Source organism: Lonchura striata, chromosome 2, assembly GCF_046129695.1.
Source record: "Lonchura striata isolate bLonStr1 chromosome 2, bLonStr1.mat, whole genome shotgun sequence".
Classification (NCBI taxonomy): Eukaryota; Metazoa; Chordata; class Aves; order Passeriformes; family Estrildidae; genus Lonchura; species Lonchura striata.
Genome location: NC_134604.1, coordinates 23,787,032 through 23,800,199, shown reverse-complemented (window position 1 = coordinate 23,800,199; position 13,168 = coordinate 23,787,032). Strand labels below are relative to the sequence as shown.

At 41.6% G+C, this 13,168-nt stretch overlaps 1 protein-coding gene across 3 annotated transcripts; it reads right to left on the bottom strand.

Moving 5' to 3' along the window:
* Positions 1-1,410: 1,410 nt before the first annotated feature.
* SLC35A5 (solute carrier family 35 member A5) lies at positions 1,411-13,083 on the bottom strand. Of its 3 annotated transcripts, none has more exons than XM_021549009.1 (7): positions 13,013-13,083; positions 11,571-11,723; positions 10,743-10,841; positions 9,456-9,592; positions 5,253-5,320; positions 3,222-4,017; positions 1,411-1,784 (listed from the first exon to the last, which is right to left on the bottom strand). In XM_021549009.1, exons 2-7 carry the CDS (start codon positions 11,698-11,700, stop codon positions 1,716-1,718), a joined length of 1,299 nt encoding a protein of 432 aa, XP_021404684.1. In that variant the 5' UTR covers positions 11,701-11,723; positions 13,013-13,083; the 3' UTR covers positions 1,411-1,715. The 3 variants fall into 3 exon arrangements, with proteins under 3 accessions (XP_021404684.1, XP_021404683.1, XP_021404685.1); XM_021549008.2 differs by having other exon boundaries at positions 12,957-13,064; XM_021549010.3 differs by having other exon boundaries at positions 12,978-13,056.
* Positions 13,084-13,168: the final 85 nt, after the last annotated feature.

Sequence of the window (13,168 nt, the reverse complement as noted above, 5' to 3'; positions counted from 1 at the left end):
TTAAGGAGGACGAGACTTGAAATCAAGAAATAAATGCACTTTATAATAGCTGAAGACATTTCAGGCATAAAGGTCAAACGTGGTTTTTAAGATATACATCTTTGGTTTGATGCTCTGTCTTTAGAAGTAAGATCATGGCTGATTTCTATGTTCTTGCTTGATGCAGGGCAAAGGTCTTTGGAACTTCATGTAAAATGCTACTGCTCACATAAATGCAGAGCAATCTAAAGCTAACAGTACTTTGACTCTTTTTGAAAGTACCTGCTAAAGTTGGTAGCTGTTGGTACCGAAAAAACCAACAAACCCAGGTATATATTGCAAAGCTGTATGCAATAAAGAAAAAATTGAAGTCTTATTGCCAGTAAGCCTTTAACAGTTTGAGGATTTTTTTAAAGTTTCATTTTCTAAAATACAATATCATAAACCAATGAGAGCAACGGAGTTTCTAGAATTTACACTGAAATATAACTTCTATTCATTCTGTACAAACTGATTCTGATGCTAACAACTAGGATTCCTCATGTTGAAATTGCCTGCTATACAAGCACAATATTAGATGCAAAAAACTTCTCAATAGCAGCATTAAACTAATTTTCTACAGTTATTTTTAATATGTAGTCCAGATAGTACAGGAAAAAAAAATAGAAATTTTGGATTCATTTATAACTTGACAGTTATAAACCATGGGCCATATATGAAAACAAGCTGGTCCTCTTGATGGATCAATGACAGGAGGTATGTTAATATAGCAATAAGCCATCCATACAGTACACACAAGCTTCATACAGAGAGCCTGGACAGGATGGCAGAGAGGAACAAAAGCAGGACTGTCTTCAGTCTAGAGAAATGCATCACTTACTGCTTACTATACACTCTGGTATGAGGCTCTGACACTGAACTCATTGCTTATCTTAAGAATTCTTCTGACAGTATCTTTCAACTATGAAAGACACATTTTTGAAGGGACAAAATTATAAACCAACATCTTTTCCATTGCTCTGAGAGAAGAGGCTTTGGAACATACCAGGAATCCCTTATCAGCATCCCTGTTCCCTTGCATTGGCATCCCTTCCCTTATGTCAAAATTCTCTGAATAATTTGGAACCTATTTTTCATCTCAGTCAAAATACAATCCAGCAGATGCCTCAATAGAAATTCTGAGATCACTATGCCTGGCACTCTGCAGAATGACTTCTCTCTCTACAAAATGAATGCAAGATCTTATCAGTCTGCCAGGGTAGAACAACACCAGATGATATTGCCACCTGCACTCTCTTTCTCAGTGCTGCAGACATTGAAGGGCATTACTGTAGCTGCATAATATTTGTTTTCAGTAGTGGGCTCAGAGCAAACTAAGCCTCTACACAAAGCCTTTCTAAACACAGACAAAAAAAAAAGATGATGCATTCATACTGTTTAATAAACTTTTGTTTTATTCAAGCTCTTTCAAAGTTAGGCCACATAAGCTGCATGTAAAATTCACCAGCTGCTACAAAGGCATTCCAGATTTCCATTTCCCCAGACACTGGGAGACAGGCACAAATGAATATAACTCTCCATATATACAGCTTGAATACTGTCCTCATCCACATTTGACATTCAGCCCCAAAACAGTTCCAAATAGTCTGTCAGTGGGGAAAATGACTTTCCTATGTTAATAAAAGATTAACTCTGTCTCACTGTGAGCAATAGCACTCCTCCAAGCCAGCCTCATGCTAGAGGGAATCTTCATCTGTATCGATGTCACTGTTTGGTTTGTTCAACCTCTCAAATTCCTCTCCATCCTATGGGAACCAGAAGCAAAAAAGAGCAATGTGAGCAAAAGTCATCTTGCTATTAATACCACCAAAAAAAAAACCAACTAAAGTTTATTTCAGAGGTATCACTTAAAGCAAAATCCTGTAATCCCTGTAATTTAAATCTCTTACAAGTATGTTATAAGGTTTAGGAAGCACATACTCATAAGAAACATTCCCTGCATCTTTAACACTTTTTAGTGACTCACTTGTAGTCACTAAAACAGCTTGTAGCCCATTCTTCCATACAATCATATAATGGTTTGGGTTTGGAAGGTACTGGAAGGATGCTAGGTCTCCCAAGCCTTCTCTTCTCCAGGATGAACATCCCCAACTCTTCTCAGCCTGTCTTCATAGGAGAGATGCTCCAGCCCTCTGATCATCTTTCTCTGGACTCGCTCCAGCAGATCTAAGTCCCCAGAGCTGGACACAGTACCACAGGTGGGGTATCACAAGAGCAGAGGGGCAGAATCACATATCTTGACCTGTTGGTCACACTGCTTTTGATGCAGCCCAAGATATAGCTGGCTTTGCATGCTCACATAGTGCTATTCGTTTCTACAACAGCTGCTTAGTTGTAAGTGCTAAAATAGATGACACCTGGCATACCAAAAATATATGAATTTGTGTTATTTATTGCTCATTAAACAACAACCTAAAAAGGCACCATGTGGAATTTCTGAAAAACATCTCCAAGTTAAATGCTTGCTGGAACGCAGCAGGGGCAGTGCTCTCTGCTGTTCACAGCGTGCATCCACGGCCCCTCCGTACCCGCAGGCTGACAGGTACAAACATGAACTCTTCCCATTAGGGACTGCTCAGCTCAGCTGGGTGACAACTCCAAAAGCAAGCCGTCCCTGACACCTTCCAGCTAACTAGATCACTGCTCAAATCAGAAAAAATCCACCGGCAGGCCTGGAGGAAATGTATAGCAAGAAAAAAGCCCCAAACCATGTTAAAACTCTGTGTTTAAACACTGCCTTTTTGTCTTCAGCTATCTTTGACTGTTATGGTAGAAAGAACCTTAACATCAAATGCGTCAACTTCCTCATTATGTGGCCTAAGCTAGACAGACTTACCAGTTCCACTTAGGTACAATTACTTCCCAGGCATCAATTCCACTTTCTGAATGCCCTGGATAAGTAAACTTGGTTATAAAGCTTTCAAGAAAAGGATTTTTACAAAGCTGAAGTAGCACACAGGTCTGTCTACAGTCACAGCAGGAAAGCAAGGCTTACCTAGGCTTCATTATTTCAAAAAGTGGCATATGGAAAGCAATACCCAAGATTTTAAGAAATATTGCAGAACTTTGGTGTTGAGGGTTAAGTCCAGTCGCACACAAGTTGATTCTTCCAAATATTTCATAGAATAAAGGGAGGTGAAACAAAAGAGAAACCAAAGGAGAGAAGTACTGAAAAGTCTTACCCCACTTGACCTCTCCCATGCATCTCCTTTGATGAGTTTTCCCCTTTCCCACAGAGTGGCATATTCCAGGCCTCTTGCTTTACTGGCATTATAAATGAATATGGAGAGAAGCACAACAGGAGCTTCCAAAAAGAACTCTAGAGAAGGCCTGAAGTCAAAGATGACAAAAGACACAGTGGTGATGATCACAGTGTTGATCTGAGCAGTCATAACGTGGAACATGTTGTCTCGGAACTTCAAGATGAAGGCTACAGATAGCCCCAGGAAAGCTGTGACAAATATAAGAGCCACGGAGAAGATGTTGTGCCCATAAAAGAAGCCACAGTTCCCTATCTGCCTCCGGTCCTTAGCCTGCAGTGCCAGCATGAGCCCATTGAACAGAACCCCAAAGGCATAGAGTTTGCTGTTCTGGGTGAAGATGCTTTCCCCAAGCTGATCCACATCTTTCAGCATCTTTTCATTGTAGATGTTAGCCAGGGCAGACACAAAACACTGCACTAGAATAAGCAGATGGCCCAGGCTGAGGCGGAGAGGCTTCAATGCTCCTGCCATGGTGCTGGTCACATTCCACTGGAAGCTGTGAAGGAAACTTGGTGCTGCGCAGTTGCCCTTTTCTGCACATGCTTCCTCAGGTCCAGTAGCAAGAAGGCAGTGGTTAGATGGCCTAAAAAACATACTGTGATGAAATCCATGTGCAGCCAAGCTGTGCTGGTGGCCTCCAGTTCCTCGAGTCAGGGCAACGATGGAGAGGAATAAAATCACCAGAGATGCCCACTGTACCCAAGAGAGTCTTCGCCTAGAACACAAAAAAGCCACTATATTTAGAAACACAGCAGCATAAATTAAATGACAGAACATCCAGATCTATAAAATATATTAAAGACATCAAGCCACAGATAAGGAGACAGGTGTAAAGTCTCTTCAAAATACAGTAAAATGCAAAAATGCAACGTGATTTTCTATGGCAAAGGGGGCTGAGTCTGGCAAAGAAATATAAAATGAAGTATTCTGAAGAAATAAGGAAGGTCTTTCAAGATCATGTTATTTCTAGAATATAAGAATATATTCTAGAATTTCTGATTGCCTAACAACTTAAAAGCAGCTCTTGTCTCCATGGCAACCAAGGTCTGATGAGTAAAGTAAAAAAAAATTCACAAACATCCAAATAATTACTATCTTTCTTTGTAAAATGTTCACTATACTGTTCTTTTCCCCTATGACTTGGAGCCCTTTTCTAGTATTTTATTATGGTGACTACTATAAATCGACAAATGTAATTCATAAGACTATTAGAATTATTTATACTGGTTTTCCACTCAAAGCCTGTTTATCTTGGTGAAAATCAAAAATTTGGAAGATTAAGTGAACTGTGACATCACAAAAGACAAAACTAAAATGCGAAAAAGCATTTTGAGTCAGACTATTGGGCACTGTTTTGGCATATTAACACATATAGGAAAGGCTTATTTGTGCCATATTCAACATAAGCAACTTTTACAGTGTAAAGTTAATACCCATTTCCCTGACAGACTTTTTTGAATCTAAATATTACTATAAAGAGAACAAATTCAGCAAAGTGGAACATTTAGTCTGGCTTTTGTCACGTGAATAATGAACCAAACATATCTCTATCTTTCACTCTTATGTATCTCATTTCCTCTTACAAGACCACGTTTACATTCAATTAATAACTGCAACAGGCTGGTAAGAAGTACTGGCAATCATTAAAGACATTTAATGTATAAATGAAAGCTTTATTCTTACTATTCAATGACTATATAATCATGATTTCAACTATTTTCTACTAGAGTTGACCAAATGTATAGACATATGAAGGGACTCCTAATAACATTATTTCCTACACCTTCAGATGTAGAAAACAAAACCACCTCTCTAAGCTGATACATTTGCAAGAAAAGAGAAGAAGAAAAGAGAATTACTGCTCCCATCAGACAAAGAGAAAAAAATGAAGCTTAACTTCATCAAAGCTAGAAGATTTAAATTTAATTTACTTTAGCAAATACTACTTACTTTAGCACTATCCTGAAGAGAAGAGCTGTTGTTATAATGACAAAATTTGAAAAGAGTACAGCCATTGCCTTGAAAGAGAAGGAGAGGAACAAAATTACACTCCAGACACACTGTGGACACCAAAAACCTACAGACTTCAAGTGTTCACCTTCCTGTAAGGTGCCAGAATGAAAAGCACTGGTACTGAATTTTCTTCCTCACCCAAATGGTACAATAATACACCTGTAAAATGATATTCAAGCCCCATTTCAAAATCTCAGGGAAACCACAGAGCCCAAGCTCCACTGCAGTGGGGAAAGCTATACTGAAATGGAGACGTGAGGAAACCAGTGCAACAGAAAACCTACTTAACAGAGAAAAGTTTAGTTTTCAGTCAGCTCAGTTCCCCAGCTGGGCTGACCAGTCAGCTGCAAAAGCACAAAGGAGGAAGTTGCTCCAAAATGAGAATAAACAAAGAATAAAGCAAGATGAGGCTGCTCCTGGCTGCAGTGCCATTTGCAGTGTTCATAAAATTCCAGACATGGACAAGCCACTTGCAGAAAACAAACTTCTATGCCAAATGCTTTTGCTATAGAGTTTATCAAAGATAAAGAGGTGCTTGGCTTGAATTTTTAAGACTGCAACTGTAATTAAAAAAAAAAAAAATCTATTCTGAAGTACAACTGAAGACAACTCTAAAGCTTCTGTTTAATTTGGGAATAACTATATAAAAACACCAGTGCTCTAATCCGTGGCCATGATCCCAAGCTGCAAACTCCTTGTGGCAAGGATTGTCTGTTTTGTCTCTGTATTAGACACTCTATACTGGGACACTGGACCAAGAAGAGGATCTTTTAAGCATTCCAGTTACCAATAAAGACCAGAATCTACCAGCACCAGTAGGAACAAAAAATCCTCTTTTTGAGGGTGGGGGTGTTTTGCAAACTGTTATTAACTGCTCTATATAGTCAGTACAGGTACAAAAGATCAAGGCATTTGAAGTTTTTGGTTCCATTGAGTCTCAGAGTAAACTCATCTTTTTAGACAATTTCACACACAAGCATATATGGATTCAGGAGTACAAAACACACACTTTTTCTGGAATTTTCTCATCATTTCCACATTCCCAATTCTGCTATAGAGTGTCTTTTTTATTCACCAGAGGAAAAGCACAGACTCTTATATCATTATCTTCATTCCACTTTATCCCAACATAGTGTCTGCTGAACAATAATTCTGATGAAACAGCACAACATAGGCTCTCAAGTAATCTGAACACTTAGTGACAATGAGATACCTACCTAAGAAAACAGATCTTAATTTTCCACTTTGCAAAATTAAAACTTAGTAAATATTCATGTTAGGTAAACACTACAGTGGATGGAGAAAAATATTGAATAAACAAGGAAATTTGGCAGAAATCACTCTGGAAAAAAAGAGCCTTTCTGCAAAATGTAGATGTATTTCATGCACACTCTGGTTTTGCTTTACAGTCAACGCTCCTGTCATGGTTTGATACGGAAAAAGAATTTTTCCAGAAGGAAGAGGTCAGTTTGGATATTGACCAATTAAGGGTGGACACGCCTCTGAGAACACAGAGGGGTTAAAAGCAGAAATCCCAGGAGAACTGGCTCTCTTTGGTTCTGCTCAGCCTGCAGTGCAGCCTCTCCCCTGCCCGGCCGTGGCTGGGTGGGGAGGGGAAGGCCCATGGCCTGACTGAGGTAGGTTGAAGGGTGGAGGGGACTGGGACCGGGCTGGCCCCTGCAGATGAAAGGGTGGAGGAAATCTAGGATGTCTCTGTTACCCGCCCCCAGAGTCTCTCTCCCGAGAGGGGGAAAGAGACATCAGCAGTTTTTGTCAGCAGTTCACCGCGAGGAAGGAGGAGCGGGGGGCCGCAAGGTGCCCAGTTGCATGGGAGACACCGGAGTCTGGCATCGAGCCATCCGGGGAGTTCAGACTTTTAACCCTTCCTTGAGAAATGAAAGCTTTGTGAATTTTTCCTTCCCCTCCTCGGTTTGAAAGAGAGGAAGAGGGACACCTTGGACCCTAGGATGTTAGAAGGAGGAATTCTAGATGGGAGGGAGACAAGGAGTGGCTTTTGGCTAGACTTGTCCGTGTTAGCCACAAACTGAACCGATCTCCTTCAAGAGATAGGCTGAGTATCGATTGTCTGGAAGGTAAAAACCTGATTGGGGTCCAGATTGTGTCTCACTGTAGTTTGTTAGAGTTGGGTAGTGGGAGGAAGAATGCTTTGCAAGGTTTTCATTTTGATCTTTGTGTGCTTTTTTTTCCCTTTTCCCTTTCTTTCTTTCTTTTGTAGTATTAGCTTAATAAAGTTTTCTTCTGTTATTAAGCTTGGGCCTGCTTTGCTCTGTTCTCAATTCCATTTCACAGCATTCAATTAAGAGATTATATTTTCATGGGGGCACTGGCATTGTGCCAGTATCAAACCATGACAGCTCCCATCCAACATTTCTAGTAACATTATGAGCAAAATCTTTAGAATGATAGTTTAAAAAAATTAACTTTGAGTGACTTTGTTCTCTAAAACCTCAAGAGATCTCCATCCTAGATGAAAAGGAATATGAATATCAAAGTTTGCCATACCACTAATCTGCATGTCACAAGTGAAGTCTCTAAATGTAAGTCTCTAGGAAATTTAGCCACTACAAAGTATCCACAGTTATAGCTAAAATTTCAAGCAAAAAAATCTCACCAAAGCAACTCTTTAATTCCAGCAGCTGCTCACCCAGGTACTACTTAGTAAAACTACTTTGTATTTAAAGTCACATGACCAAGTTCAGTCAGGTATAGCCATCTTCCTTTTAAGGGCCTTCACATTTCCCAGTCATGGTCTTGTACACTATCAAGATATTCTATCTTAGAGGTACTTGGTTATCTCTTTTAATATTTCTTTATCATAATAATGTTACAGTTTCAGCTAACCATCGTAGAATTTCTCTAATTAAAAGATGCTAAAAGTTCTAAAAAGAGGAATCTTAGAGCATATATTCTGAGGGGACAGAGTCCAGGTTTGTCTGGGTGTGTGTGTACGTAAAACAAAACCTGTCCATTTCACAAAGGATTAGCTTAACTGAACCAAATGAAATTTCTTAAGAGAAAAATAGTATTTATGTAACCTCCTGTGTATCAGGCTTTGCATCTACAAATATTATAGCTCAATTTCCTTCCTAACACTAAAAAACAAAACAAACCAAAATGACCCACAAACCAACAAAAAAAAACCCCAAAACAAAACAAAAAAAAACAAACCAAACCCCACCAATCAAAAATCACCCCCACCAACATAAAAATCCCATCAACAAAAAAAAACCCACCCATATAACAAACCACAGCTGTGCATGTTGTTTTAAGATATCCAACTCTTGATTTTACTAGGTTTTTTCAGCTGAGTCCTGGTCTAGACTCTGGACTGGTCTGTCCCTGGCAGAAATATACACCTAAGAGAACAATATTTTAAAGAGGAACTCTGATAGAAAAGGTAGAAAACCATTTATTCTTAATGGTCGACAGGGGCAGCTACAGTATTTTATAGCAAGCACAAGCCATCTGTTTCCATCTTACTGCAAACATAGATTCTGAACCAGAAAGTATCATGATACAAAAATAAAAGCAAGCACAAAACCTGTACAATTTCCTGAGCATATGCAAGTTCATCCAAAAGGATGAGGGTAGCTAGAAGAAAGTACCAACTAATTTTACCTAAACATACCTAACAAACAAATGCAAAAATGAAGTCAGTTTTCTTCATTCCCTCCTCAGTTTCTGTTACACCTATTCCCTTTAGGAGATTACATTTACTCACTTTACATTACATACACAGAATGGTAAAAGTCCCACAGAAAAGTTCAGCTTAAATAATATGAAGAGAAACAAATTGATTGAAAGAGATTTAAATACAGACTTGAAGAAGGCAAAAGGAAGAAAAATACCAAAAGCCCTCCCACTTCTTAAGCACTTTGCCCTATTTCTAAAATCATGTTGGATGGGGAAAATACAAAGAGTCATCTGTGCAACTGAGCTGTACAACACTGAGCAGCAGGAAAGAGAATGGGAAGGTAACAGATCATTCCTTCTGTGTTAAAACAGCAGAAGCCTCAGTTACAATTTTGCCTTGCCAGTGTCACCACGGTAGAATAGCCTAAGAGCAGTACTACCCACTAAGACATGACAAGTCATGTTATTCAGTGGAAGTATACTTACTGGCTGGAGGTAGGACAGTACGTAGAAGACAATCAAGTTATCCAAAAAATAAAGAAAGGCAGGAATTGACCATTTCATGGAATTGCATACATTCTTCCAGGAAAAACATTCAGAGAGCTGATCCATACAACCCTTTTCTAAAAGGAAAAGAAATCTGTAAGAAAGACATCATTCCTATTATTGAAAGCTGTTTCCTTGCAACAGAATAGGTACCATTGTTCTCTTTTGATGAACGCCATTAGACTGAAAACCCTTGGTTTCCACAGTTCTCTGGCAACACAGAAACCTGTGTTCCAGGGCAGAACACACAGCTGGAGCAGCAATCCTGTGTGGTGCTCACCTCCTTGCTTCAACAGAGAAAACATCACAGAATTGTTACATCCATCACAGCATTTGTCCACTGGGAACAAAAATTCCATTGTCAACCATTCTTTGACAGACAAAAAGCAACCTAGAGTCCCTACACAACAGTGACATCCTTACTGGGTGTGACTTCCTGTTGATTATTGATCAAATCTACAACAGGAACAATGACATAGACAGTGGATTCCTTCACAGAGCACCCAAAGGTCAGCCAGTAAAGTCAGAAGGACTAAGTAAACCAGAATACAGTATTTGCAGACCACAGCACATGATCTGTGAACATATAGGAAGAAAAAAGAAGAAAGAAAAAACAAAGCACAAAGAATGACATTTACTTAGGTATTCAGGACACAAACTTTAGGAGGAAGACTGTGATAAACTTTAGACTACTCTAGAGCTGGTGCCAAAAGTACTTTGTTATCATAGATTTAAAACTACACAATGATATCTAATCTTCTCCTGCAGCATCAACACATTGAGTCCAGCAAACTCAGACAATTGGATCCAAAAAAACAGAAAGAAAACCAGAAAACATGCAGTCAGCAGAAGGCAAACTGATTTAATATGCTTACTGTCTTAGGTAAGTCTGTACTAAATGGTGAAGGTGAAAATTTTATCAGCTTGCCGGAGCCAAGACTGTTTCTGGAGAAGCAGACAAAACCAACAGTTCAACTTAACATGAACCTCCAGTGCCTGATGCCCTCTGCCAATTTAAATATTTGTTCTGTACCATTTTGAAATGCTATTAAGTTAATCTCTCACAGTTTTTATATAAGAACAGAAAAGAAAAACCAAAAAGCACCTGCAATGCAAAACCTGTGGCAAGTGGAGAGTGTCACCTATTGTTAAAAAAAAAAAGTGTTTGTGGGACAGCAAATCTTAGAAAGTCAACACATTTTAATTATTTAAAACATAGGTACTTACCTTTTTTCCTATTCCAGAGTGCCAACACTACACATAGAACCAATTTTACTACTTCAGAACACATGTTCACTGTTGCAGGAAGGTAATCATACTTGTTATCTGTGGGATCCAGCAAATCAGAGAGTACACAATCAGCTTCTGTCTCCTGCATTTATAACTTGAGCAAGAATCTACTTTAACCATTACAATCACAATTTTAGTTACAAAAGGCTTTGTCAGAATGGTTATAAATGTTTCAAAGTTTATGACATACAGCTTCCTGAATAGCCTCTTTTCTGAGTTGAAATCTTTCCTCATTTGGTCCCAGTTCACAGCAGAACTTTTTTGGAAGAACTTAAGAACATGGCTGTTTTAAAAACAAACTGAAATGGGAAGGTTTTCCCCAAGGATCTATATGGTATTTTTTAACCCCCACAAAAAACAGCTTCCAGGATGACATAAACTTCTTTAAGACCTGGCAATACCAGCAAGTTTTAGCACTTTATCCAGTAGGATACCACTTCTCTCTTAAGCCTGTTGCAAGGAAAACATTTCAATCAAATCAACTGCCAAGAGTGTTTACACAACTTTGAAAAGTTAGCTATAAAATAAATCACCTGCCTTATCTTTTAAAGGTAGATGATACACCTTGCAACCCGAGTTATATCTTTATGGTAGATCACTGGCTAGACAGAAATTTTCCAGTGCAGAAACATGTGCCTATAAATATAAGAGGATGTTTATGCAAAGAACTCTGCCGGTGGAGAAGTAGATTTTTTTGGGTATGTTTTAGCCCAAATATCAACACTTTCTTATTCAAGGTACATCATGGGTATTGCCAAACTGTACCTTCATTGGCAGAATACTTCATCAGGAGGATCCGACTTGAGCCCAACACAATGAACACTCCTCCAAGTAGAAAAGTCTGGCTGGTTTTCTTGGAGCAAAGGGCAAGTTGACTACACCACTCCAACTTCATCTTGCTGCCTCACCGTCAGTGCCCTTTGGATGGCAGGATAAAAAAACACTGTAAATAGCACCTCCAGAAACTGGTTACGCGAGGCAAAAATAAGTGTATTTTACTGCTTTGTGTTATATAAAGATGCTTACATCATAGAACAAGCCATGATCTTGCTCTACCACAATCGTTTTCTTTAAAAAAAAAATCTCATTCAACCTATGACCGAACACTGCCATGTCAATTAGTCAATGGCACCAAGTGCCACGTCCAGTCCTTCCTTAAAACACCTCCAGGGATGGTGATTCCATCACCTCCAAGTCCAATATATAATAATCCTTTCTGTGAATAAATCCTTTCTGATGTCCAACCTAAAACTTCCATGGCACAGCTTAAGACTGTGTCCTCTTGTCCTATTGCTAGTTGCCTGGAAGAAGAGGCTGATCCCACCTGGCTACACCCTCCTTTCAGGTAGAGAGCGATAAGGTCACGCCTGAGCGAAGGATATGTTGCAAGGATCGACAAAGCGGGATAAACGATGTATATATACATAGGGACTCTGAAGGCGGCACAAGGAGGCTGGTTCCTGAGAAGTCTGCAACTACGGCACACGTATTAGCTAAAAGGATTAAACGTTCCACACGCTCATTTTTCTTAAATATATTTTTTTTTTAGCGCCCTTGCTCCGAATCCCAGTAAGGAGAAGCGCTACAGCTGCGGAGCGCGACCAGCCCCTAAGGGCTGACTAGCGCCGGCTGGCTCTCAGCGGCGGGGGCGGCACAGGGCAGCGGGAGCCGAACACCGGAGCCGCTGCTCCGCCTCCAACGCCGCCGTTACTCGCCCGACCCGTTACCGGGCCCCGGAGCCCGAGGGAGGCGGCCGAGGGAGAAGCGAGGAGGGAGAGCCCTTCTGGACCAACTGCGGGCTGGGCTCTGTCCTACGCCGGCGGCGCGGCCGAAGCGCGGCTGACCGGCCCGGGAGCACATCCACCTCGCCACCTCCTCGGCGGCGGAGGAGGAACAGCCGCCGGGCTTTGCCGACCGCCTCCTACCACGCCGCTGCTTCAGGCTGCAGCCGCGAGCGGCGGGGCGGCGGCCGCGCGAGGCCGGCGGGGCTCCGAGGTAGCAGCGCCCGGTACCGGGACGCCGCGCCCAGGCGCGCCGGGTCCTGAGAGGCTGCGGCAGGACGGTCCCCCTCGCTCATCCCCGCCGCCCAGGGCCGGGCTCGCCCCGGGGTCCGGCACGAAGCCCGCTCAGTGCCCCCCGCTCCCGACTCACCCCCCAGCCATCCGGCCTCACCTGGCGGGGCGGGGCCGCTCGCGCGCGCCACCCACCTTGCCCCGCCTCGCGCGGACGCGCGCGCGCCCTCCACCCCCTTGTCGGCACCGCCGGCCCGGCCCCGCCCCCGCGGCGTCCGGGAGAGCGCGAGCTCCGCCCCCCAGCTCGCGCGCGGCCCCGCCCTTCACGCCCTACGCGCGCGCACTCTGTGT